General features: G+C 55.2%; 2 protein-coding genes across 5 annotated transcripts in view; one reads left to right on the top strand and one right to left on the bottom strand.

Moving 5' to 3' along the window:
• The first annotated feature begins 6,340 nt into the window (after nt 1–6,340).
• On the top strand, nt 6,341–11,284 carry CCK (cholecystokinin). Of its 2 annotated transcripts, none has more exons than XM_008154648.3 (3): nt 6,341–6,400; nt 7,389–7,623; nt 10,873–11,284. In XM_008154648.3, the coding sequence occupies exons 2-3, from the start codon at nt 7,410–7,412 to the stop codon at nt 11,004–11,006; spliced, it is 348 nt and encodes a 115-aa protein (XP_008152870.1). In that variant the 5' UTR covers nt 6,341–6,400; nt 7,389–7,409; the 3' UTR covers nt 11,007–11,284. The 2 variants fall into 2 exon arrangements, with proteins under 2 accessions (XP_008152870.1, XP_054585900.1); XM_054729925.1 differs by lacking the exon at nt 6,341–6,400 and adding an exon at nt 7,295–7,304.
• A 3,984-nt stretch (nt 11,285–15,268) lies between these two features.
• Nucleotides 15,269–27,024, bottom strand: part of TRAK1 (trafficking kinesin protein 1) — a 98,349-nt gene continuing 86,593 nt past the window's right edge. For all 3 annotated transcript variants that reach the window (XM_054729453.1, XM_054729454.1, XM_054729452.1), the window contains 2 exons: nt 20,800–20,902; nt 15,269–18,074 (listed from right to left, as the gene is read on the bottom strand). In XM_054729453.1, coding sequence (XP_054585428.1) covers nt 17,276–18,074; nt 20,800–20,902 — 902 coding nt within the window. In that variant the 3' untranslated portion in view covers nt 15,269–17,275. The remainder of the gene's footprint in view (nt 18,075–20,799; nt 20,903–27,024) is intronic.

Below are 27,024 nucleotides of genomic sequence, written 5' to 3'. Positions count from 1 at the left end.
CCCCGCAGCCCCTGGGCCCAGCTGGCAGCTCCCCGGCCCTCTCCGGGGAAGTCTGGGCAGCTGGTAAACAAACGCCTTCCTTCGCTCATCATCCCGGGCGCTGGGAAAACATGTGCCCAGATCCCTCGTTTCCAGGCGGCCGGTTTTTAGCACTTCATTGCGCTTGCTGCAGGTTTGTGCTATTCCTGAAGGAACGGAAGTCGTGAAGATCCAAATAGAACTTTTACGTGCACGGTAACATCCCCGCTGTCCAGATACTACCTCCTTGCGGCACGCAATGGTTTTCTCGTCTCATCTGGGGGTACCTTGCCACCAGCATGCCCTTTGGGCGTTGCTCAGCATTATCCCCATGCGAGAGAGCCCCAAACTGGCTGCTCCTAAGACCCCAACCTCTGGCGAAGCTCAGTAGGTTCTGGGCACCACTGGGAGCTCCCTGGCCCCGCTCGGGTCTCGGGCTTGTCCAGGGGAAGCCGGTGCGGACCCGATGGTGGTCAGGCCGGCGGTCAGCGGTGTGGTGAAGAAGGCGTGGCAACTCCCTGTTCCTCTGCACCACTTCTTTCTTTGGGCCCCACATGCTGCCCCCCCGCCCCTCCACACACTCACACACTCCACCGCATTCTGGAGTCCCTGCCTTCAATCCCTGCTCCCAGCTTTTGCCCTCCTGCTCTCTGGATTGAGCCAGGATAGCAAGGAACAGGTAGAGAAGGATTAGGCCTAAAATGTCCATGCTCTTAAGGCCCGGATCCCCAAGTCCGTCTGATTCAATGCCTGCTTTGGATGATAGATATTTCACATTCTTACTTTACTGGCCTAAAATACCATGGATATGTCTTATAAAACACCTATACACATAATATTTTTAAAAATCAATATAATTCCCCACATATAACATAATGTAAATTTCAAGTATGTTCTATAATATAAATAAAGGTTAAATAATGTAAACACAGGATTTTGGGAGTGGGACAGCTGGCTACGTGGGCCAACGGGTATGTCCCAGAGGCCACTCCAACCCCAGATGCAACGTTGGGGCTGGTGACGTGATTTTTCAAAATGGTGGCCACCTCCTATTAAAAAACCCCAAACAAAACAAAATACAGTCTTTACTTGATTTAACAGGGCCCACATGCTTAGTCAGTTTAGTCGTGTTAAGACTGTGCCAAAATACTCTGGATTTTACATGTTACATAAGTAGCTGCTAGGCTTGGGTAATTAGAGACAGGCCTTTCACCCACCTGTGTGTCCAGTGGGTCATTCAGCATCATGTGCTGGTCCATCCAGCAGGATGTTGGACACCCAGCTTCCTGCCCGCCCCCCTCCCCCAACCCCTGGCAAATGCCAGTTGACACCCCATTATTGTCCTCACCCAGAAAAGTCCCGGTCAATTTCCAAAATGTCACCTACAGGGCAGTACCAGCCACACTGCAGAGCATCGCCTACCCCTTGCCATCTACACACACAGGCCACAGGAATTCAAACAGAACTGTGGCTCAAAAGTGAAACCCCAGCGGCTCAGTGGGGCCTGCTCTCCATCCCCAGAGCTAATGCTCTCTGGCAGTGAGCTTGGCCAAGGAGCTGACCAAGGTGCTGGAGCTGAGGCATTAAAAGCAAGAAACGATAGACATGCTGTCCTTGACAGCTGGGAACATCTGCCACGGAGGGCAGCATGGCAATAATTATCAACATTTAAAATGTCCCCACCCTTTAACCAAGCAAGTCCACTTCTAGGAATTCATCCCATAGGTAAACTGTGCATGTGCAGAACGGTGGATAGTCCAAGAGCCTCAGTTATTATTAAAAAGTATTGGAAACTATTTCAACTTTTATCAATAGGGCACTGGCTAGATGAACGAAGGCACATCCATTCAGTGGAGTATTCTATAGATATTGAGGCAGAGTGGTGCCAATAATGCAGGATGACCTCACTGTATATTTTAAGTGAAAAAAGCAAAGCAGAGACCATGGTGTGTTCTGTGCTTCCATGTGGAGATTATATATGGTGTGTGTGTGTGTGTGAGAGAGAGAGAGAGAGAGAAGAGAGAGAGAAAGAGGGAGGGAGAGGGAGAGAGAGAGAGAGAGAGAGAGAGAGAGAGAGATACTTCTTTGATTTGCTTGTAGGTGCATAGACTCTCTTTGGAAGAATTTACCATAAACTAGAGGCACTCCTGGTCTTGAGGGAGGAGAAACTGGATGGTGGAAGGACAGGAATGAGAGGGAGACTTAGTTTTCACTATCTACCACTCCTACCCTTTAAATTTTGAATTATTTGCATTTACTACCAATTCAAGCCATTTTAATGTCATTGTTAAGACAAAGAGTCTTCCTGATAAGGCTGTCTTGCAACAGCTGTGTCCTCAAGCCTTAACTCAAAGGAGAGGGAATGGAGGCCATCTAGCACCTGGTGGGCGGGTAGGTGGGACGTGTCTCTGCTGGAGGCTGGCACAGGGCAGGAACACACACCTGTCCCCCGCTGCAAGGGGCCAGCTCCCAAGGGAAGCTGCGACAGCAGGACCACAAAGACCCAGGCTGCCCCTCAAGGAACTGCACCCGCTCCATTCGCTTTCCCCAAGTACGACCAGGGGGCTTCCCCTAAAATTTCTACAAAGCAAAGTGAGCCAGAGGACAGGCCTGAGGACACTGGCTGCCCGTTACCCCGGCAACCATCGTTGGAGGGCTTTCCAGCATTAGTTTGAAAAGCGAAGGCTCGTTCTGCATGGAGATCGATTGGCGGGGAGCTGACCTCTTCCCACTCCTGTCACCTATTCACAAGGGGACTTCTCATTTCCGATAGCTCTCACATCCCTGGCTGTAAGAAACGGTGCTAAAAACAATTTGCTGGGTGGCTATCTGGGAGTCAGTGACCCAGAGGAAGGCCAGCAAATGGCTTTTTATTCACCACTGTATGCCTTGTCAACGCAGTCAACTAAACCAAGAGTTGCTTATCATTATTATTGTTTATATTATTAATACTATTTATTCATCACTAAACATGTGTCCAGCATAATCCTTGCCCTGAGTGAATAAGTCACAGTGCCTGGATATGTTCATATAAATGAAGGGTTCAGTCAACAAATATTTATTGGGTAACTGCTTTGTACCAAGGAAATTAAGGTAAAATGTGGTAGCTCTAACACTGAGTACCTACAAAGGATTAGCAGCAGGCCCGAGGTGTTAGGGAATTAATGACCTCTCCCCAGAACTGCCCTCAACCAGTGACTGACCAGAGTTGATGTACACATGCCTCAGCTCCCTTGCTCCCCGAAGGTGACATAACTCCGACGAAGATGTTCCATGCCGGCCCCACGTGCTCCCCAGTGGGATTAAGTACCGCCCACCCGTGTCACCGGACATTTGTCATTGTGATGTCGCTCTTGCCTTTCTTAAGCCAGCCTGCTTCACTCCACCCGGTGGCGCTGGGATCTGTGACCCTGGAATGACAGTCTCCAAGGTCCTCCGCAGATTTAAGAGTCCTTGAGTCCACCCACCTTTTAGAAACGCCAGCGAAAGAACGAGATACTCTTCCAAATCCAGGCAGGGTGCAGTCTGTCACGGACTAAATGTTCGTGACCTCCCAAAATTCATTTGTTGAAGCCCCGACCCGCAAAGGAGGTGTGACCTTTGGCTGGTAATTAGGGTTGGCTAAGATCCAGGAGGGTGGGATGTTCATGATGGAACCAGTGCCCTTGTGAGAAGAAAAGCAAGGAGCTTGCTTTCTCTCTCCACCACGTGAGGACGCAGCGAGGAGATAGGCATCTGTAGGCCAGGAGGAGAGATCTCACCAGGACCTCACTGTGCACCCCTCTCCCCATCTTGGTCCTTGTGGTGCCGCAGGAACAGGGAGGCATATTTGGAGGTGAAGGGAGGCTAACACCCTTGTAGCAGCAGCCAGTCAACGTGCATGGCAGTTGGTGGGTAGAGGCCCCAGGCTCTCCACCCGGCCTCAGGTGGGCTTGTTATGGGGCAAGTTCCAAGAGGTACCTCACTGAGTCCCCAGGGGACTGAGGCCACAGCAGTGACCTGCCACTAACATGCACTGGGTTGTCTGCTCTCTCCCTGCACCCTCGCCCCTGCTCCATGAGGTCACTCCCAAAGGCAGTTCCTGCAGCCACGTGCCCGTCTCAGCCCTGCTTTTGTGAGCACGCGCACTAAGACAAGAGACTCTAAAGGAACTCATCCTTGCGAAAAGGAAATGCTGTTCACCTCAACCACAGTGACTTCTTTCCTTCCAGCCGATCAGTCCCTATCTTGGCCGGTGCCCCTGGCTACGTGGGCCTTTGAAAACTTCCAAGACAAATAATGGCGTTTCTAACACGTGTCCAAGAGAAAAAAACCTCAAGGCCCAAAATAGACGTTCTCCAACAAATACGTCTCTAATGACAGCAAACAGTCCCCTGACCTCCTTTAAATGGGGATCACCTGTAACAAGTTTAAATTCTATGAATAATAAATTAGGAGGCTCTCGTTTGTCCCTGGAAATTCCACTCAGTTCTCGACAAAGGCGAAATTCCTTTCGCCCACAATCAGACGGAAACGTCTAGATCCCAAAGCCAGTCAACAGTCACAAGTGTCCTCTCACTGCTCCTCTCTCCCAAATGCCGCATGTGGATGTGGTTCCCAGGCTGTGGGTCCCCTGGGTGAAGGCAGGGACCCTCCACATCAGGGCCCCAGCCAGCCCGGCTCACTCAGCGATAGGGAGGTGGGGTGGAGGGGACAGAGGGACAACGCCCTTGTCTAGTCTTTTTTCTGAGACAAGAGGAGCGCATGGGGTGAAACTGAATTACCATCTCACCCTTGGTGAAACACAGAACCTCCAAGCCAGGGAAAAGCCGGTGGCAACGTCCCTGTCTTCATTTGCCTGGAAAGCAAACTCCTTCTTCTTAGCAGTGAGGTCTACATCTCCACGAGCCTACCAGGGGCCTCAGGCAGGGCTGATACCTGTTCATGCCAATCCCATGCCCAGGCTCCTAGACCCTCTCCCTGCTCCACCTTCTCCACGCCAAGCTTGGGGGGCACCAGGACCCCAGGGGCGCATCCCCACAGTCCCACCATCCCAGACCCAAGGCTGAGCACAGATTCGGATTTTGAAAAAAATTCTTCAAATCTTTCTCCACAAGGCAGAGGAGGGGCAGGGAGGAGTTGAGGAGCGGATGGATCTCGGGATGGGTAGCGACCCCCAGGTCCCAGGCTGGGGCGGCTGGGGGCCTGTGTGCCGTCGGTGAAATGGGGTTGGCAGAGCCCTCGCAGGGTCGCTGAGCTCTGGCACCAGGTAGCAGATGTCAAAGGGGAGATGGGTGTGGACCCCCGCAGCTCGCTGGCTCCGGGAGCCCCGCTTCCGAGCCAGGGGCGCGATGCGCAGGGAAGGGCGCACCAGCGCCTCGGGGTCTCCCCTTCCCGCTCAGGCCAGTGAGGACGGGTGAGGTCTCCTCTCAAAGCCGAGCCACCTGAGCCTGGCGAGCCTGGGGTGCGAGTGCTCGGGTCCTGGGGAAGGCGGGCAGGGCGGAGGCCAGGGCGGCGGGAACGGAGAGGGGGGCTCTCAGGGGCGCTCCCTGGCGCCACTTGGCGATCAGAAGCCGCGAGCGCTGCGGGCGCCCCGGCCAGGAGGCAACTGGGCCCCGAAGAGAACCCAGCCCTTTCCCCAGCTCTGAGCCAAGCCCGAAGGCGCCCCCTCCTGCGACAGCTGCGGGAACAGGGGCCCCCCGGTGGCGCAGCCCCCATGGACCCAGCGCCTCGCTCTTGGGGTCCTGGAGGCCTGCGGGGGCCTTTCCGGGGCTGAGAAGACAGTGAAGACCCCCCTCCTTGCCCCCAGGAGGCAGCTCCCTGGTCCCGAGACCAGCAGCCGCCGGGGGTGCTCAGAGGGGCGACACCCCCTCACGCTCAGCACTGCGCTTTGCTGACACCCAGCCCTGGCCAGTGTCCCCCCAGTTTCCTTTCCGGCCCCTCGCGTCTAAACGCGGGCAGTTTCTCATCGGGGGCTGAGGGGGGCGGGGGGGGGAAGATCCGAGTCTTAGGCTTCCGACCCTGGAGAGCCCGGTGCTGGTCCGGGCGGGGAGAGGGGGCAGGACCGAGCTGGTGGGCAAGGGGGGCGGGAGGGTGGAGGGGTAGGGGCAGCTTCTCGGACCGAGCGGGGGCTGGGCACCGCACACCCGCCGGGGAGGGGTTCACCCGATTTCCCGGGGCCACGGCCCCCCCTCTTCCAGGAGCCGCTTCAATGGGCCGTCGCCCCCGCAGCCGCCCTCCGAGCACGTGCGCCGCGGGGCTGCGTCAGCGCGGGGCGGACCGCTGACTGGCCCGCGGCGCCGGGCGGGGCTATTTAAGCGGCTGCCTCCCTGGGCCCCTGAACTTGGCTGGGCTCCCCGCCGCTCCCGGGCAGGACTGCGAAGCCGCGACTCCTCCTCCGCAGGTAGGTTCCCGCGCTCCCTCTCCCAGGGGAGCCCGAGCGGCGAGCCCCTGGAGAGCGCCGTCGGCCCTCGGTGCCCCTTGCATTCCGTTGTCCTGTTTTCTGTGCCGTCCCTCCTGCAGCTGGAAGGACGTGTCTTACAGTCAGAAAGGCCGGTGAGGGTTGGGGGGCTGTGGGGGGAGCGGGGGCCGCTGAGCAGCTGCGCCCTTCTGCAGGCGAGGCGCGGGGATGTCGGTTTGCTGGGATTAGCGTGCGCACTGGGGTTTGTCTGCGGGATGGAGCGGGACTGTCTATTCGGACGCACCACCCAGAGGGCTTCGGGTTAAGTTCTTCCTGCTAAACGCTGCGGCCAGGGCTTTGGGGATGTGTGTGTTTTATTTGCTCGCGGAACTGAAATACAGCGGAGCCGAGCCCACCACCCGGGACGGAGCCCTTAGTTCTGACTTGTTGCAAACCCTGCCTGTGCCCATCATCCCCTAGTCCATCTTGAAGAAACTTTATAAATATGGCTTTTACTTATCACTCCCACCTTTTAAACGGTGCTTCCCCCCCCCCCCATACTCCCCTAGCAAAAGCTTCTTAGCATCTGGGAAGGTGCTACCTTCTCCAAGGGTCTGGAGTCTCCCATCCCGGCTTCCCTGCAGGAGACTCCCCCGCTGTCTTTCATCTCTTGCTTTGGCAGTTGGAAGAGAGACCTCTGCAAACACTTCCCCAAAGTAGAAGAAAACAGGACATTCCTTCTGCTAACAGGGCGGAAGACAGGGTCACTGTCCGCCCCCAGACAGCGGTGTCCTTCACCCCAAAGATAAGCCGGATGCGCCCAGACGCGCGTCCCGTGGCCGCCGGGCTCCGTGCGCTTGGCGAGCCCTGGCGCTTGTACCCGCCCGGCGAGTCTGTGGCGCCGCAGGTTTGGGCTGAGCCCTCCTCTCCGTTCCCGGGGTGCCCCGACCCTCCGCGAAAGCAAACAGCTGCCTCCTCTTCTCGTTCACAGCTCCCCTCTGCTCTGGCAACCATGAAAAGCGGCGTGTGCCTGTGCGTGCTGGTGGCGGCGCTGGCGGCGGGCACCCTGGCGCAGCCCGTGCCTCCCCCGGACCCCGAGGGCCCCGGGGCGCAGCGGGACGAGGAGGCGCCCCGGAGACAGCTGAGGGCGGTGCAGAGGGTGGACGGCGAGCCCTCAGCGCACCTGGGCGCGCTGCTGGCCAGATACATCCAACAGGCCCGGAAAGGTAGGCTGCCTCCCCTGCCCCTCCTCCCCTCCGCCCTGCGCGGGACTCCCCGTGCGGACCGTCTCCTCCAGCGTCTGCCTCATGGAGGCGGCAAACGGTCCAGAGCAAACACAGGCGACGCCGAAAGGTTTTTCACTTTTTTCCTTCTCTCTCTCTCTCTCTCTCTCTCTCTCTCTCGTTAAACTGCCAGGCAGTGCAGTTTCCTGGACGTCCTTTGTGGCAAACTGAGAGTTATTGTAAGGGAAACTTTTTAAAAAGAGCTTTCTTTAAACTAATTTTTGGCACGGTGTTGCTGTTAAGGTGCTGCACCATATTATGGAGACATGAAAAGAGAATTCCTGAACAAACTGCTGACTCAAAAAGGGCTCCCAGATCCATTCAATAGCCTCTTCTGTACGTGCAGAGGAACGGGGTGGGGGGTGGGGGGGGTGCGCCCAGGTCCTGGCACTGGGAAACCCCCCAGCAGGAAGTGATGCCTGCTGAGAACTCTGGAGCACGGACTGCAGCAGTTGAAAAGGAGTGACAGTGTGTCCGTTTCCGCCGAAGTCTGTAACTGGAGGAAAGAATCCGCAGCCGTTTGGAGTTCTTGGCGGTGATGTAACAGAATTCCCCAACAAAGAGCCGCGCTTGTGGTTTTGCTCTTGGAGAGAGGTTCCCGAGTGCAGCCTCCGCAAAGTCCTTCTCCAGGAATAAGGGGGCCCAGGGGCTCGCTAGCTGAGTGGCTTACAGGACCCCCTCCCACCCTCCACCGTCCCTTTCCTGGACCTGCCTCAGCTGTAAAGAGGGAGGAGGCTAGGGTGCCACCTTCGGTGCGTTTCAGAGGGAAGCGTGTCCATCTCTAGGGCCTAAGGAATCGTGACTGCGACCGAGGCAGGTTTTTTCCGTCAACTTCATCCACGCGATGGCGAACACAGCGATCTGTGGGGCGGTCTGGACCATAAAACCACAGCAAACACTGTGGGAGGACAGGGGGGGTCCCTCTCAGGAGGCTCACTTAGCCCACTGGTGTGCCCAGGGCCTCGATTTGAACCCTCACTCCTGTCTCGATTAGACTGGGGGTGGGGAAATGGAGGGCTTCTCTCCCCAGCGTCTCCTATGGTTTCCTGCGAAGGTGAGACCAGGCCCTTTTAGAGCAGGCGATTTCAGAAGGAAGGAACAGATGATTTGCTATATTTCTTCCTCTCTTTGGGAAATTGTCCCAACTACCATCTTCTTTTAAAAAAAAAAATACGTTTTTATTGATTTTTAGAGAGAGAGGAAAGGAGAGGGAGAGAGTGATAGAAACATCAAGGAGAGAGAAGCATCACTGACTGATGGACTGCCTCCTGCATGCCCCCTACTGAGGATGGAGCCTACAAACTGGGCATGTGCCCCGGCTGGGAATCCAACCGGGGACCTCTTGGTTCGTGGGTCGACACTCAACCACTGAGCCACACCGGCTGGGCCCAGCTGCCATCTTCTGCTTTACTTCCCTGCTGATTAAATTGAAAGAGGTGGGCTACCCATCAGAAGTCAGAAAGTCTGAAAACTTTTGAGGTTCCTAGTGATTGTCTGTCTGGAAGTTACTGAAATATCTGTCCTTAGAGGTGGGTTGCATTTCAGCCGGGCCAGTCTGGCATATCCTTGGCTTTTCACTGAGCCATAATCTGGACTCTCCTCCCCACTTTCAGGGAAGATGCCCAAGAAACAGTTCTGAGAAGGAAGTTAGCCACCACACCACTTCCCTAGAACTGACCTTGACTTTCCCCCACACATCTTAGCCTGGAGTCACGCCCTTCCATCTGAAGAATATGAACAAAGAACACATATTTACTAACGTAAACACTATACAGTTTTCTTTGATGATTTGGCATATTTTGAGATCTAATCAGATTTTTTTACTCAACAGTGGTATATATTATGCTGAAAGAGTCTGAAGAGATAATGCACTCTTTGGGCGGCGCTGAGAAGCTTGGCATTAGGAATTGTCTGCAGCCGTTTCAAAGACCTGAGTAGAAGCGGGTCCTTTGTGGAGTGAGGGGGTGTAATATACACCTGCCCCATGCCCAGCAAGGCCCCGGTGCCACAAAGAGTGGGGACAGTGTTCCCCAATACAATGGACCCACTGAGTGGTCCTTTGTCCCTCGACTCTTGAAGCCACCTTGGCTTTGCCTATGGCGGCCCCTGAGGGACGGTTCTTGCCCCTTAGTTTGCACAAGAGAAGGCTTTATACTGACTTCCCACCAGGAGGCCACTGTCTGTGACCTCTGGGCTAGGACTGTGTCACATGCATCCGAAGAAACCACCTCTTCGCGTCCCTGCTCCCTCCCTGTGCTGAGACACAACGAGACTTGAGACTCGTTCTGTTCCTAAGGACTTAACTGCCATCCCAAAGGGCCCATTTCGGGTTCAGCTATTGCGTTGTGATCAAAATGACTGAATTAAATCATCTCTTTATTGCCTCTCTCTCTGCCCGCCCTCCTCCGATGCTACTGATGTGCTGAGTTTTGAGGTCTGACGGTGCCTTTTTCTTAACAGCACTTTTAAAAAAGAAGGTAGCTTTCAAATTAACAATTTTTAAAAAATATATTTTATTGATAGGGAGTTAGAAACATCGATCAGCTGCCTCCTGCACACCCCCTACTGGGGATGTGCCCGAAACCAAGGTACATGCCCTTGACCGGAATCGAACCTGGGACCCTTCAGTCCGCAGGCCAACGCTCTATCCACTGAGCCAAACCGGTTTCGGCTCAAATTAATAATTTTTAAGCAGTATTTCTCTAGCAATAGGACCTGATTCCCTTCTTTTTAACCATTCCAACTACACAATATTGTCATCACATTATCTTGACAAGAGCTAGGAATGCTCAGGAATAGAAAGGGGTGAGGACAGACAAGGGGGAGGACTGGAAAAGGCTGGGTGGGCGTCTGCTGAGGGCCAGCTGCGTGAGAGGAAACACCCCTAGGGCAAGGAACACCTAGGCAGGTCCCAGCTGGGAGAGGCTGGAGTCAGGAATCCACCTGATCCTTGCAGATCAAGAACCTAGCACCACGACTAGTACATTCTGCCCTCCATCCAGTTACACAGACCTGGGTCCTTCTCTTCTCGTAGATTCCGGTCCAGCAATTTCACCGTCTCCATAGCTCTGTGATACCTTTAAGAGGCTGCACCCACCTATGGCCTGGCCCATTCCATCGTTCTCCTTTGCAAACGGAACTAGTGCTGTTCTAGGTATAATGGCCCTGTCTCCTCCCTCCCTGCCCCTGCAGCTCCCTCTGGCCGCATGTCCATGATCAAGAACCTGCAGAGCCGGGACCCCAGCCACCGGATAAGCGACCGGGACTACATGGGCTGGATGGACTTCGGCAGGCGCAGCGCCGAGGAGTACGAGTACCCCTCCTAGGGCCCCCGCCCTCGCCGGTGCCACGGGGAGCACCCTCCTGGCCCCCAGGAGGCAGAATAACAAAACAATCACACTCACAGCTCATCCTGTCTGAAGTCTGGCGTTTTAAGCGTCTATTTATTAAGTTCTCAATGTGAAAACCCTGTAAGATTGTCTGGCGCAGCAACGCACCTCAGCAGAATTGTACAAACGGGAAGGCGAATGTGTCCCCCCAATCCCCCCCCCCGTGACCCCTGGTCCCCCAGTGTGGCTATGCTATTAAAGTGATTTCATTCAGTGCCCCTGCTCCCTGTGTCTCCCGAGGGCAGTGGGCCCCCCAGAAGGTGGGAAAAGGGAAGCCTGATTCCAGTGCCCTGGTGCAGATGGTCCCAGGCAGGGCGAGAGAAATGGTGTGGGTGTGGGGGGGGGGAGGGGCGGCAGGGAGATGGCTTCGATGCTGCAGGCGGGGGGTGGGGGGGACGTGTGTGTGTGTGTGTGTGTGTGTGTGTGTGTGTGTGTGTGTAAGGACCGCTGCGCCAGCTGCACAGCCCAGCCCTGCACCCTGGTTTCCAGGCCACAGCTGGCGCCGCTGCAGAAAGACAACCCGCCCTGCGGGGAGCGAGCCCCCACGTGTCTGGGTAAAGCCCGGAGTGGCAGCGGGGAGCGGAGCCACAGTAGCGTGCGTGGGAATTTGAGGTGGCTTTGAGGGGACCTGGTGGAGCTTACTGGGCAGGGGTGGAAGGGAGCCTAAAGACCTGGCCTCCTAAGCCTCATTCAACGCCACCCCTGAATTCAGGACGGGCCCCTCCTAACTGCCCCGCCCTGCTCTGGTCTCTATGCCACGTGCCGACACAGGGACCAGGAACCAGGGCCTTTAGCCTGGCTCTCCCTCGGCCCTTTCTCAGGACTCTGGCCAGACTTCTGCAGCTAAGCTAGTAAGCCTCACAGCAGCTCTCGAGCTCTGCTTTCAGGGAGCCTGGGGACCCCCACGATTCCCCTGCCTCCCCCTCTTCCTCCTCTCTCCCACCCTCCCCCACTCACTCCTCCCCTTCCCACCCCCCTCTGCCAGCTGCCCCTCTTGAATCCCTCCAGCGGGGCAGGGCCTCCACCCCAGGCCACTCCTCCTCCAGCTGTTCTGGCCATTTGCACCCCTGGCTCTGCCCATTAGGGCTGCTCGAAGGGCTCCTTGCTGCTGATCCACTGAGATTTACAAGTTGAAAAAAACAACAGCTATCATTCTAGCCCAACACACACCCTTTCCCTACCCCCACTCCCATTTTATAGGGAATAAACTGGCCTAAGACCCCGCAATGCATTGAGGATGGAGCCTGCAGCCCTCTGGGGAGTCAGCTCCTGGCCAGGCTGAGGCATCAAGTTGCCGGTGGTCCCTGCACTTGCGGATGGATAGCTCTGAACCTCAGCTCTGAGGGGCCCAGCCTGCCCTGCCCGGTGACCACTCAAGTCTCAACGCGGTCAGCAGCTAGAGGGGGGTCAGAACTCACTTTCCCAAGAGTTGCTTTTCCCTAGCCCGACTGTAACACATCTGTCCTCTAAAGCGAGGGGATCTTTACACAATGCACCCCAACCTCCGGCCCCCAATGGCACCTTTGTGCTCAGGTTGTCAGTCACAGGTAAAAGGGAAGGGAGGGTGGGAGAAATCTATGTTTATCCTTTTAACAAACAACAACGCAAAAACACCATTTTTTCCCCCTCTCCTCTCGGGGTTTAAGAAATAAAGGAAAGAATCTTGACCACTTGGCTAGACTTCCAGATTGAGATGGAGCCACACTAGCATATCGGTGTTGTGTTGTTGTTTTTTTATCAGCATCTTCAAATTATTGCTAGTCCTGAAGATAAGTCAACCAGAAGTCAAGCCGAAAGAGAAAAAAAAAAAAAAATACTGCCTCGCTAATTTTCCCTGAGACTTCAGAGCAGGGTTAGCCAAAACCTTGGGTGTTTCTTAGGGTGACTGACGAAGTACCGCTGAGTAGACACCTCCCCCGACCCTGGGCTCCATCAGTGTGCTGTGGCCGTGTGGAGCTTGGGAGGTACGGGCTACGGTATCAAAGAGTAAGGCGCCATGCTATCTACAACCCACTTTCTCTGGGAAAAGCAAAGAGTAAAGTTATGCAAGGAAGAAGCATTAAAACGGGGTGGATTGATTTCCAAAGGTGAGGACACCCTCGGATAGAACATGCTTTGTAAACTATGTTTTGCTTTCCTGTGTTTTGCTTTCCTCCCCATTTTGTGCTCAGTTTCTTCACTTATACCCCAAGCCTGTGTGTATGCTGCCCCTTGGCCTGGAGTGCCTTCATCAAGGCAAACTTGGCTCCTGCCTCCTGACTTCCCTCAGCGTCTCGGTGAGGCACAGCCACCTGCCCGAATTGCTTTCCAGGGAAAAGCCAACACACCTGATTGCAGGCTTGGATGCTCAGGGCCCATTCCTTCCCGTTTTCTGCTGTCTCCAAGCGCCCTCTACTGGCCACAGAAAATACATTCTCCCAGGATATGATGTTTCCCAGCCGTGAGCCCAAAATGCAAACCATGAATTTTATATTTTTCTAAATCTTGACTTAACCCCTCTAATGAGCATCCAGTCCATTCAGATAATTCAGAATCACTTCCCACTGCCACCAACTTCTCCCCAGGTGGCATCTATGGCCCAGTGCCCGCACTCGTTTCTTTCTCCCTCAGATCACATCGGATGCGGGCTGGCGCTGAGTCTGGTCCACAAGGTTCCTCGGAGACCCAGGAGGATGGGTGTCCGCCAACGTGTGACACCACCATTTCAACACGTGGCTTCAGGGGCGGGAAGCGGCACGGATTCTTCTCTGCTCACAGCCCACTGGCCAGAACACTCACGGGCCGTTGCCCACTACGTGGCTGGGAAACATGTAGACCAGATGGCCCGTTTGGTGAACACCATGGTTTCTCAGCCACAACTGGGATTCATTTCTTTACCGGTGCCCTTCTCTCTGCTTTCCAAACACACCAAGTGCTTTCCGACCTTTGAGCCTTGGCACCCACTGCCCTCTGTGCGAATGCTCACATGGTTGGCCCAAATGCCACCTCCCTAAGAGGCCTTCCCTGGTATCCCAAGGTAGCCACCCACTCCCTCACACCACCCTATTGTAATTCCCTGCTTGCCCTCATCATGCCACGTTGCCATGTCTAGTGTTGCCTCTCTCCGGTGGCCTGATGGCAGGCACACTCCACGAGAGAAGCTGCTCGCTGGTTCATCACCAGATCCCCGCTACCAACAACCTGGCACATGGTAGACGTTCAAAATATACTTACTCAGCCAATTCATCCTAAGGATTCCTGTGCCCGTTTTCCAGGTTAACAAATGGAGGACCCAAAGAAGTGGCTGGCCCAAGGTCACACCACTACTCAATGGGAGCACCGGGTATAAGATCCACGCTGCGACCACCCACTGTGTGCTGGCATCATTTCACTGCTTCCCAACACGGAGGTGGCAGAGTAAGTTCTATTGTATCCTTTCCTCACAACTCTCTCTTTGGTGATCCTCCACTGTGTTTGATTTTTCAAAGTCTCTTAACACAACCCTACAGCAATTTGGTAATATCAAGGAATCTGTCTCGCAGATGTGCTCACGTATGTGGAAAATTACATATATGCAAGGTTTTTTCATGACAGTGCTGCGGTAGCAAAAGATTAGAGTTAACTCAATGCCCAGCCATAGAATACTGGTCTATACTGGTCATATTGGGTTTGTGCACATGGTGGGGTAGTAGACAGCCCTGAAAAGTAGGGGAGAGCTTCAGGTTATGATTGGAAAGTTGTCTAGGATATTGTATTATCTATATATATATAAAAGCCAAGTGACCGGAACAGTGGAACAACTGGAACAACCGGTTGCTATGACACGCAATGTGGCGGCCAACCGGCCCGATCTGGGCCCCGATCGGTACCCCCAAACCTTCAGCGGCCCCTCCCCCTGGCCAGCCCGACCCCTGATCGACCCCACCCCCACTCCAATTGGGGGCGAGGCCAGCCAACTGCCCACAGCCCCTTTCCCCCTCTGGCCCAGCCCGGATCAGCTCCCATCGGGGTGGGCTGGCTGGACCCCCACCTGTGCACGAATTCGTGCACCGGGCCTCTAGTGTTAAAATAAAGGGCAGGTATAACAGTATGTAAAGAACTGCATGGCTTTTGTTTCATTTCCCCAAAGAGCTGAAAACCTTCAAGTCTGACCTAAAGAGGTCATCATCTACCCACGAGAAAGATCAAAAAATGCAAATCGGAATACCCTCGTGGTTTCCATCGTTTGAACTTATTTTATTGATATTCATTAGCAAAGAAAATCTTATGATTGATCTTTGATGCATTACAACACACGTTTTGAGAGTGGTCGCCCCATGTTGATCCTTTATGTCCTACACTAAATACGGCAACCTCCGAATTGCTGATTTTCCCTTTGTGATGATGGGTGGCTCCTCTCTCTGAACACATCAAGTGGTCCGTTCAAGGCATGGTCTTCACGTTCCTTTGTTATTCTACCTACTGCTGTAAATACATTCGGATAAGAAGATATACGTTCCTTGCATTGAGTGCACGCATACAGCCACGAGGGGTGTTGAAAACAACTGACCAACACCTTCGTGTTCACAGAATAAATAGTCTGAAATCGTGGGACTGGGGTTTGCTCCTGGGGACTTTCTTACAGTGTCTCCGGTGGACAGAAGGTTACACTCCTTCAACTGAATGACGCATCCTTTGCCAAGTGGAGAGGGGAGTGTGAGGGAGGGGGGACGGTGCAAAATGGCAATTTCATTTGCATGTGATGTTATCCTTGCATAAATGTCGGGAACAAATGGCCACAGGACACCATGAGGTACACTGTAGTCTTCAGATTAGAATAAATAAACGACCTGCTTCGACGAGAGTGCCAGGCACCCTGTGACCAGGGCAGGAGCGAGGGTGCTTGTTCAGAACACGGCACACATAAGTAATAAATACGGGTTCCAGGCCCAGTCCGCGACAGCAACGGGACGGGGCCCCCTCGCTCACTCACGTTTGTGTCACGAGCACCTTTATCTTTTCCTAAGGATAAAAAGTGGCACCGGGAGGCAGAGGGCTTTCGGGGGGGGAGGGAGGGTATGTGTGGGCCTCGAATGGCTGCCACAAAAGACCACGGGAGGAAAAGCGCCTGGACCAGACTCGGGCTTCGGAGTAAGGAGTGGACCCAGCCATGGAGGCCAAAGCCTCGCTCCTCCCGTGGACCAGTTTGGTGTTACATTTGCTTCTGGTTCTTTTTCCTTTGTTGATGTATTTCATTCACAACCTTTTCCCCTGTCCCCTTTCCTTGTACTAGTAATGCTATCGTCGAGGTTGTCTTGGGTCTGACCGTATTCAATTGGGTTGTGCCACTTGGGTCCCAGAAATAAGCTATCTCCTGAGCGGCGTGGTGTGTCTGCCACTCGTGTTTTGGTGTCGTAGAGAGAACGCACCCTGGGACTTCCCACCTGGGACCACGGCTTCCCTGCCTATAAAACATAGAAAAAATGGAACAGGACACGCACGGCGGAGTGTAAACAGGTTCTCTTTCCGGTCAGGGGCCTGGCCTGATAGCTGATCGCAAGACATTGAAGGATGACTTCAGGTTGAAGGCGTGGGAAGCCAACGTCACGCCTCCAAAAGGAAGCGACCATCCACGGAGGCAGAGGATGAAGGTCTCGAAGGAGCTGGATCACCCAGAAAAGCAAGAACAGCTCTCCCTCCGGTCCTGAAGGCCACGCCAGCTGCATGTGGCTGTGGACGGAGGCTCCTTACCCTCTTACAGGGTGAGCGAGGCAAGGCGCCCAACGACACGGGGTGGGGGAGGGTGGGGGGGCAGGGCCATTGTGCCCTGTGCCGTGTGACAGCTCATGACGGGCACTCTGGCAGCCAGCCCCAAGTTCCCTGGTTCCCTATCCATGGGATAAGAACGCCCTGGGGAGTTTCAGTGCTTCTCAAAGGACAGAAGGAGGAAAGGACACGGGCCTGCCCAGCCCCCAGGCCGGCACAGGTGAAGTCCTCTTGAGAGCAATAACAGTGCGGGGGCACTGCCCGTGGGGTCTGAAGGAAGGGCAGGTCGGATACTGGTCTCCAAGTCCTATGTACACATTTTACAAAAGTCTCCGCTCTTCCCCCATTAGGCACGAGGTTGATTTGTCTAGCTCAGGAGGGGATGGGCAAGGAGGGAAGAGGGAGAGAGCGCAGTTCAGGGGGGAAGCGAGGGAGGAAGGACAAGACTGGTCTCCTCCGAGGAAGGGCCCCCCCTGCCACCCTCACCGCAAGCTGGTTTGTTTGGGGAGCTTAGCACCCATCAAGATGCCCGAGGTGAGCGTCCCGGGGGCCTTCATCTGCATGCTGGAGCCCACCATGGTGGGGAAGCTGCGGTTCCGCCGGATGCCGCTGTTGAGCTGCAGCCCGCCGATGGCACTCGTGACGGTGGAGCATCCGAGAGGCAGGCCCTCGGGTCCCAGGCCTCCAGGGACAAGGGCCTGTGCGGGGCCCGGGGGCCCACAGAGGAGAGGCCCCTGGTCCTCAGTCAAGATGGGGATGGGGGCTCGCCCTGAGTTCACCACCTTGGCCACGCCAAACCTCCTGACTTTGTCCACGAGGTTGAGGTTGGAGACAGACACGTCCGTCTGACTCTCGCTGCTCCGGACGGGCTTCTTCTCCCGCACCTCCCTCAGGATGGAGCTGGCCGGCTTGGAAGCCAGGAAGTTGTCGTAGGGCGGGCTCGTGCACTTGAACTCAAAAGAGGGCGGGGAAGACGTGGGCGTCTGCATGGGCGAGTTGGGCGGGGTGGAGGGGATCACGGCCATCCTGGGGGTGTAGGCGTGCAGGAGGGAGCCCCGGCCAGCCCGGTCCCAGCTCTGGGGGTCGTACACGGCCGCCGAGATGCCCCGCTCCTTCAGCAGCCACACCAGCCCCAGCGACGTGCTCATGGTGGTCGTGGACTCGCGGGTGTTGGTGAAGGACTCGGCCAGGCTCAGTCTCCGGGGCGTGCACGGCGTGGCCACCGGCGTGGACTTTAAGTGGCTGGCGCTGCCAGAAGCTGGAGTCGGGGCCGAGTTAAGGCTGAAAGGAAGAGACAAGCGGTCGTCCATCAGAAAATGCCCCCGAGCGCCAGGGAAAGGGGCAGTTTCCTGCAGGGGCGCAGGGCGGGCCCAGGACACGGTGAGAGGATGCCCCCAGCCCGGTTCCCAGATGCCCCTTTCCTTCCAGGTCTGCGCCCCCCTCACTCAGGGGGGCTCGGATTCCCTTGGGGGGTTTCAGTCCACAGGAAGCCGCGCAGGGTGCGCATAACTGTCCCCTTTGCCGGTGAGGAAACAGGCTTGAGGTCAGGTGGCTCACTCAAGGTCACACTCAGCTAGAACGGGGAAGACCCTGGATCGAACCCAAGTACAGTGACCCCCAAATGGGGGAGGAAGCCCTTTGACAGAGAGGGGTTCTTTCTCTCAAAATTGGCTCAAACCCCAGAGTTCCTTCCCACTGCCCACCTCCCTGAGGGCGGAAGTTACCCAAGACTACGGGCTATGAGTTTATCTCGGCATGGCCAGAGCAGGCGGGACACCCAGGTGGGGGGCCCCTCGGCGACGGGGAGACAGAGGCTGAAGGTGCACATCAAGTCAGTGGCAGACCCCGCCCCCCGACTCCCAGGACAGCGCTCTTTCCTCTGCACGGAGGCACCCAGTCCTCCCCGTGGCCGCCCAAATCCATCTCGACGAGAGCAGCTACGGGGATGGAGGAAGCCGTGCTGTTAGCAGATCTGCGTCTATGGAGCCACATGGACAAGGGCCCAGTGGGTGTCAGCCCTGTTACTGAAGGACAGCGAAGGTTCCTACGCCCACTCGTGTCATGCTGGCTAAGGACCCACTATGCTCCAGAAGTCAGAGCCAGGAACGAGGACACACAGTGTAGAGGCCCAGCAGGGGGAATGCCTAGCTGTGTGCAGGTACCCCGGGAGCAGGCCAGCTGGGAGGTCCCCGGGAGCTTGGGGCCGCGGGGGGGGGGGTTGGAGGGGGAAGGACCAGATACCTTGGCCAAAGCACCAACATAGGGAAAGGGAAGGAAGGGGACACGCTCCGGAGCCGGTTCCTGGAATGACCACAGCAGGGGCCCGGCCCCCTCGGGCGGCACCATCACAGGCAGGTCCAAGCTGCGGCATCAGCCGGCTCCACGCTCAGGTGACCTCGCTGCTGACTGGGCAGCACAGGGAGAGGCACGCCGAGCCGGCCCACCCCCCACAAGCTCAGGCAGGGATGCTGGTGGTCGGGGGGCACTCGGGGACACACGAGATTAGAGACCACAGCGGTTCCTAAGGTTAAAGGTGGGCTCTTCAAACGGTGCAGGTGGAATCCTACAAAACACTGATCTACAAGCAACGGAGGGCGAAGAGGCTCCGGGCGGGACATCTTGTTCCCGGGGCCGTTCCTAGGGAGAGTTTCCTCCTGTTCCGAGCTGCCATTCTTTCAAACTCAGGCAGAAGCCTTCTCTTGCTCCTGGCTACCCAGGCCTCCCCATCCCCAACACGGCCCCGGGGATGCAGACGGGCGTGCAGGCCAGGCACCAGGGTGGGGGAAGCCCTGTCCCACGGTTTGAAACCCAATCTCATCCTCAGAGGATGGGAGAGCCAGGTTGTCCGGAGGCAGGAAGGGCGATGGGGAAGATAAGCTACAACGTGGAGATCCCTTCCGGTGAGAACTTCGGTTAGGCCTGTATTAGTGCTGGCGCTCGGCTCGACTGGGGGGTTTAGATGGTTAGGGGTCTCCACCGTCAAAGCCGAGTTAGCCAGGCGCAACCACAGAGACACATCCACGCCTAAGTCCCGGGTTAGTGGCGGCCACGCGTGCACACACACAGCCCTTTCCACGTGGCCCTGCCGGGGCAGGCACGGCTGGCGTGTGCTCACCCCCTGCCTGGCCCGTGGGCTCACTGTCTGCCCTACATCTCCTCTCAGCTCAACGGGGCCTGGGGCCGCTTCGCCGTCCTCCTCACATGACCTGCGGAGAGTTATTCAGAGTTGAGGGTGCGCCTCGGGGCGGCTGCTCCCTCCACGCTGGCCCTGCTCGCCTCCCTCCTTCTCGGCTGTGCCTTCACCCCCCTGGCACCTTGCACCACAGAGAAAAGGGGTCACTCCCTTTCACCGGAAGCTGTGGAAGGCCTGAAATCAAGCCACGCAGACCACCCCAGGCCATACACGTCCCCTCGCCAGAAGGTGCCAACTTCTATGGCTTCTCGGAGGCACCGGAAGGAAATGGACCACGCTGGGCACGTGGTCCGGTCTTCAAATTTGATCACCTCAATCCGTGGAGCTGTGGGGCATGGTGCCTGCGGTCTATGGCAGGGGCTCAAGGGTTTGGGGGGCTCAGGGAAGAAACTCCAGGCTCTACTGGCAAACTTTGAGGTAAAATGCCAGTAGACATGGGCTTCGGGCCTGGGAATCTCCCGTGACCAACTGAAAGGGCAACAGAAGGTGGTCCAGCCTCTATCTGCATGGGTCTGAATGAACAGGGACCTTGGATCTGAATGAACAGGGACTTTGGATCTGAATGAACAGGGACCTTGGATCTGAATGAACAGGGACTTTGGATCTGAATGAACAGGGACCTCAGGTCAGACGGAAACACGGGACCCAGTACAGGAGCCTGCAGGCGCTTACGGAGATGGCGTCAGCTGGACAAGGCGGTGTGCAATGAGCCTCTCTACTTGGGCTTTCCTTGGCATTACGTCTCGCAGAGAGAGCCCCCCCCACTCTCACCCTACCCCTGCCCTGCTCACCCCCAGGCCTGGGGTCCCTTACCTTGGCGTGACTCGCGTGAGCTCGTCTGAAGGGTGCAGGATGCGACAGGTGGTGAAGGTGAAGGTGGAGTTGGTCTGTGACATACACTTCCCGGGGTGGTGTGCTAGATTGGAGGAGGGGGGAGGGACAAAACATATGTCTTGCATCCAAGTACACCCACGAGAAAAGGAGAATCTGGCTGGGCCCTCAACAGATGCAAGAAGCGATGGGCTACCTTGTGAACCGGGTCTGGGCCAGGAAGGCGAAACGCAAATGCTCTGCATCGAAGGTGGTCCCTCAAAAGCAGCCACACTTTTGAGCACTGGCGTGCAGGGCACGGACCCCCGCTTCCGACCCAGTCCGGACAGGGCTGCGCATCGCGTTCTCGGGTCAGTAGTGGATCCAGCGTGAGGGGCCAAGAGGCCCGTGGGGGTCAATTTGGTTGCCCTCTTCAGAGGTCAGAATCGGCTTCCGTCTTTGTGGCTTGGCTTTGCTTTTTCACTGGCAAAGGGGTGCCAAACTCTGCCAAAGGGAGGGGAGGGGAGCCGGGTGGGGAGAGGCGCGAGCCCCCTGGGAACAGGGCGCGGCTCACGGGGCTCCCTTTTCTGTTTGCACAAAAAGGGGCGTGGCGCGGGGAGGCTGGTTCCACTACTGCCGGTCTGTGGTCTGCAGGGGGGACAGGAGCTCAGCGGCCTCAGCAACAACGTGGCTGAGACCAGCCCCGGGGCTGTCTGTGGTGCTGCCCGACACGGCGATGCCGGCAGCACCAGCCCCAGCCTGGGCCGCTTTCCTGCGTCTCCAGGAGGTCTGATTTTCATGAAAATGAGACGGCAACAAGTTTCCCCCAATTTACTTCCTTTTGACGGTCTCCAGAGTTGTTGCTAAGGCGGCTGGAGGCTGTGAGCTGGAGCAGAGTCAATCACAGAAGCGTAAGGACCATGCAGCAGCGGGCTGGTGAGGGATGGGGAGTGAGGTCTACGGGAGACATCATGATTGTAGAGGTCATCCTCGCTCATAACTCAAACATTAAAAAAATAACAAAAAAGGAAAAAATGCTGCTCCAACTAGCATGCACGATGAAGGACCGGGGTACCCCCGCCCGCCCCGTCCCTGCCCCCGCCCTGCAGCAGCTCAGCCCCCAGAGACCTCCTGGGAGAAAACGGATTCGAGCATCAGAGGCCATGAGCGCCCTGAAGATTCAAAAGGCAGCGAACGAGAATCTTCCAGCTCTTTATGGCAAGTTTTCTCTTGGATTGGACCCAAAGGAAGGCAAAACAGAGGAGATGGGTGCTCCAGACCCAGATGCACACATGAGTGATTGTGTCTTTAAAAACACAAAAGCAAAAACCAAAACAAAACAAAAAAAAACCCAACTGGAAACCAGATGACACAAATAAACAAAAAAATGTTGGAGACACGCAAACTGAAGGCAGGCAGGACAGAGCCAGAGCACAAAAATGGCGGCGGTGACTCCGGGAGCAACGCGGGGCTGGTGTGTCCTGATTATTATGGTCCGGCCCGTCTCTCTGGGTCCAGGGAGGCTCCCGTGGCCCCTGGCGTGGCAGCCAGTGAGCGCCACGGCCACGGAAGCAAACGCTCAACCACAGGGAGCTCCAGGCCACGTCGGGGGGGTGAGCGGGGAGGCACATAAAAATAGCCTTTATGAATCTGTGCTTCTCAACCAACGGATGGAATGGCTTAGGAACTCGGATAACCGAGAAACTGCTGCGAGCAAAACAAAAATGGAATAAGCTGCGGAAAAGGGCAACCGAACAATCACGAGTCTTGGACTGCCATGAGGTCTAGAAACAAAAGCAACAGGACAGCTGGGAAAGGCACCCAAATAACGCAGGGGGTTATCCGGGCGGGGGGGCGGGGGGAGGGAGGAAAAAGCGGTACACGGAAGTTATTAAGGCGAAAGACGTGAAAGACAGGTAACATTTGAAAAAGAAAGCGAACAAAAGCAAGGCTGGATGGGAAACCAGAAGCGCGCCCCATTTAAACGCACGGCCAGAACATCAAATCAAGGGGACTCGAGGCCCACCTCCCCCCCACCCCCACATCTGGACCTTCGATTGCAACAGGGGGTGTAAGGTGGACATTTCAGAGACACAGTTGCATCAGCAGAAGCAAAACCCATCGAATGCAAATGGGTTTTGGGGAGAGGAGAAGGCTGCTAAAATCCAGAAGTCATTGTCCCCCCGGAAGGAAGAGATGGCTTTAGAAGACCAAGGAAGATCAACCCGCATCAAGAGTGCCAAAGCCAGAGGCTGGACCCCCTCGGAAATACCGCTGGGACACCTGGACCCGTCAGCTCTCTCCGAACGTGTCACCGCCTGCCCGGCCGCTGCAGCACCTCCCTTCCTTGGGACACAACACAGGGACAGTGAGTGAGTCGCTCGGGGCTCCCTGTGTGGCCACGGAGCCGCTCCGGGCCGATTCCTACCACCCTGGGTGCAGGAAGGACACAGGGCAGGGGCGGGGGCCGGCCCACCGCACAGGGCCCTGCCCCAGTGCTGCTCACTCGGGGCTCCGAGGACACGGGTTCTTGGACTCAATGCTCTGACATCCTGCTTAAACCCTCATTCTTCCTCTCAGCCTGACTTTTCCTCAGAGTTGTGCGGAGAGAGTAAATGGGCTTCATCGGGATTTTATTCAACAAACCCCTAATCCTTCCTTAGTTCAGGAGCATTGCTACAAGTGTTCCTCCTTCCCCAGGTTCTGACACTGGCACAAAATCCTCATCGGTCAGAGATCACCTTGACACTTAATTAGTCCTGGATTATTCGAGTTCTGCGCTGGTGAACTACGTACTGGGGGTAAGTGTGCGGATTTCTGCTCTGAAAGCCTGGCACGTGTGAGCACACACCCTTCAGGCAGCAGCAGTGGGCGCTGGAGGGCTTGTAAGGGCGACAGGCACCCTGCTCACCACTCTCTGATCCAACCAACGTCTCTTTCTGCCTAGAGAGGTGCACTTGGGAAAGGGTTCTGAGTGCTAGGCTCCTCTGGAAACCTGGTACCAACTGGAAAACTGGGTGCTTGGGATCCTGTTGCTGCACCAGTCATGGGGGTGCCTGGCACCCTACCCCCATCCCATCTCCAGCGATGGCCTAGAGGCCCCTGCAGACTGTGTTGGGGGTTATCTGCAAGTACACTACGTAGACCTGGTGATTGCTACTAGACCTGGTGATTTCTACTAGACCTGGTGATTGCTAGTAGACCTGGTGATTTCTACTAGACCTGGTGATTGCTAGTAGACCTGGTGATTGCTAGTAGACCTGGTGATTGCTAGTAGACCTGGTGATTTCTACTAGACCTGTTGATTGCTAGTAGACCTGGTGATTTCTACTAGACCTGGTGATTGCTAGTAGACCTGGTGATTTCTACTAGACCTGGTGATTGCTAGTAGACCTGGGGATTTCTACTAGACCTGGTGATTGCTAGTAGACCTGGGGATTTCTACTAGACCTGGTGATTGCTACAGGGACCTGATGATTACTACTAGACTTGGTGATTGCTACTAGACCTGGTGATTACTACTAGATCTGGTGATTGCTACTAGACCTGGTGATTGCTAGTAGATCTGGAGATTTCTACTAGACCTGGTGATTGCTACAGGGACCTGATGATTACTACTAGGCTTGGTGATTGCTATAGACTCCGTGATTGCTACGTAGACCTGGTGACTGATACGGAGACCTGGTGATTGCTGCTGGTGAGACTCGGGCTTCTAGGGGGGATGGGCAAGAAAGCCCGCCTTCTCTCCACGGCCCATGGCACTAATGGTGAGAAGAGGAAGGAAGCAGGGACAAGGCAAGTACACTGGGGGGGGACCTGAGGATGCCTGGAACTCTTTAGTCTGGCCAGCCATGGTCAGATGTGTACACACCTGCTCATGCACGTCAGTCCTTTTGAATGGTGCCCATCCTCCCTCACCCACAGGGAGGAAGGCTGGTAAGGTGCTGGGAGAGCAGAAACTTTCCTCTCTAAAGTCCATTGTGGCATCCGGTCCTTAAACGACCCCTCACATGAGCCCACACAGCTGTCAGATAGAAAATGCGACCAGAGATGAGGCACAGCCCCACACGGCTGCTGTCCGAAGGCTGCCATGATCTGTCTATCTGTATGAGCCTATTTTAGGGTATCCCCTTCCCCTTGAAATGGACTCCACATGTCTTGAGTATTAAAATAAACTGATCTTCACTCTATCTCTGTGGCTTTAACCCCACCTCCTTCTCCCCTTTAAAGATCAAGGCATTCAAGAAAATTCAACTGAACTGTCCGTCCAAACATCTACCATCACAGCTGCATACTTTAAAACTCTGATCTAACCCTTTACCACACCAGGCTCTTCCCTGCTCATGAACACATAAAACTCAGAGCACAAGCAATACAAGAAGACTCCCTCTTCTGATAAGGTGCCCTTTCTAGATGAATTAAATCATAAAATGTCACTGAAATAAAGTAAAACTATAATCTAAAATTGTTTTAAACAATCCACTTTAATTATCTAAATTATTTACAAATATGAAAACAAGGACTCATCGTTTTCAAGACATGGGATTATTTAAAAAAAAACACAAAAAATAATGATACAAAGATAACACATGAAAATATGTTAATAATTTTTTTTCAATATGCACTCAAAAATTTTTCTCCATGAGACAGCAGACTCTAGACAAAAGTGCCTGATACACAAGACTTCCCAATTTCCTTCCATCATCCAGCTGCAAGAAAAGCAGGTGAATCACCTTTGTCTTCTAAGATTCTCCCTACTCAGTCTTCCCAGGCAGGTGGCAGCTCCTGAGACAGAAGAGCCCGAGCATGGAGGGGACCAGACCAGCCTGGATACACACGCCAAGACGGAAGATACCCAGGCCTTCCTGCCGAAGCTCAGTGGCCACCCTTGACTCCAAGATTGTGTGCCTAGTGCCCCTCGGGGCCTCTGGGGTCAGGACTCAGAGTGACCTGCTTCTTTCATTCCAAGAATTGAAAGGGTCTTGTCCTTCCCATTAATAGAAAAAAAAAAAAAAGAGAGTCAAATCATTGCGTGTGCCTTTCCTTTCTGCACTGAGCTTTTCACGACTCTCACCCGGAAAACAAGCCCCTGAAAACTCTGGTCTAAACAATCAGACCGTCCCTGAATTCTCTTCCGAAATCCACGCACTTCTGTTAGGGTTGCTCACTTCCAACCGCTCCTCCGAGGTGCTGGGATGGATCTGCTGCCGGGTTTGAGTATGGAGGGAAGAAGCAAGAACTACGTCTCTGTTTTGGTAAGAAAAGCCGTCAGGACTCAGGTCCTCATCCTCGGCCCCCTCTCTCCCTCCATCTGGGAGTTCTCGGCTGACTTGCTAAGCTGTACTCCTTCTGTACAACTTAAAGGTGCGTCTTTAAACGTCCAGATAGACCTCTGCTCCAGGTGTAGGGCTGCAGGGAGGGGCCATCTCACACACATGATTCCCTCCCACTTTAGCTGCGAGGATCAGCAGACGCTGTGTTTCCTGAACTACTGTCTGCCTTCCTGGTGCCCCTGACGAAGGGAGGTGACAACACCCTGGGCTCCCTCTCTGAAGTGTGAAGATACTACACAATAAGCACTGTCATCCCCTCCAAGCTTAACCTGGTCACTTAATCCGCTACAGAAAAGAAAATAAGCCATAAATAAACCCGTTTGCTAAACAAATCCTTTGAACTTGATGAGACCTCTAAATTTAAAGAAAAAAAGGAAAGTTGGTCCCCCCTAATGCCCCTTGGCCATAGGCCTCTGAACTCAGCCAGGGGCTGGGAGAGGCTACCAAGAACCTCGGCTCTGTCGGGCCTTGCACTGCATAGGGAACGTGGCGGCCTTCATGAATGAAAATCAAGACCCACCAAGATGGCCCTAACTGGTTTGGCCCAGTGGATAGAGCGTCGGCCTTCGGACTCAAGGGTCCCAGGTTCGATTCCGGTCAAGGGCATGTACCTTGGTTGCGGGCACATACCCAGTGGGGAGTGTGCAGGAGGCAGCTGATCAATGTTTCTCTCTCATCGATGTTTCTAACTCTCTATCCTTCTCCCTTCCTCTCTGTAAAATCAATAAAAAAATAAAAAAGACCCACCAAGGTGAATGGACATCCTCTTTTCAAGCTTGGTGACTCGGAACTGTCATGAGAGTGAAGACATTGGTTGACCCATCCTTTTCTGGGTCTCTCCCCTTATCCCATCAAAGCTTCCCTGCCTTCCTAGCGCAAGCAGCCAGGAGGTCCT

This window comes from Eptesicus fuscus, chromosome 18 (assembly GCF_027574615.1).
Source record: "Eptesicus fuscus isolate TK198812 chromosome 18, DD_ASM_mEF_20220401, whole genome shotgun sequence".
Lineage (NCBI taxonomy): Eukaryota > Metazoa > Chordata > Mammalia > Chiroptera > Vespertilionidae > Eptesicus > Eptesicus fuscus.
Note: the sequence above shows the minus strand (reverse complement) of the source record. Positions and strands in the feature narration are given on the sequence as shown.

What these genes read in the sequence shown, in the direction of transcription:
- CCK (XM_008154648.3), top strand. Translation starts at nt 7,410, where the DNA reads ATGAAAAGCGGCGTGTGCCTGTGCGTGCTGGTGGCGGCGCTGGCGGCG. An exon ending in CATCCAACAGGCCCGGAAAG is followed by an intron (nt 7,624 to 10,872) that starts GTAGGCTGCCTC and finishes CTGCCCCTGCAG; the next exon opens with CTCCCTCTGGCCGCATGTCC.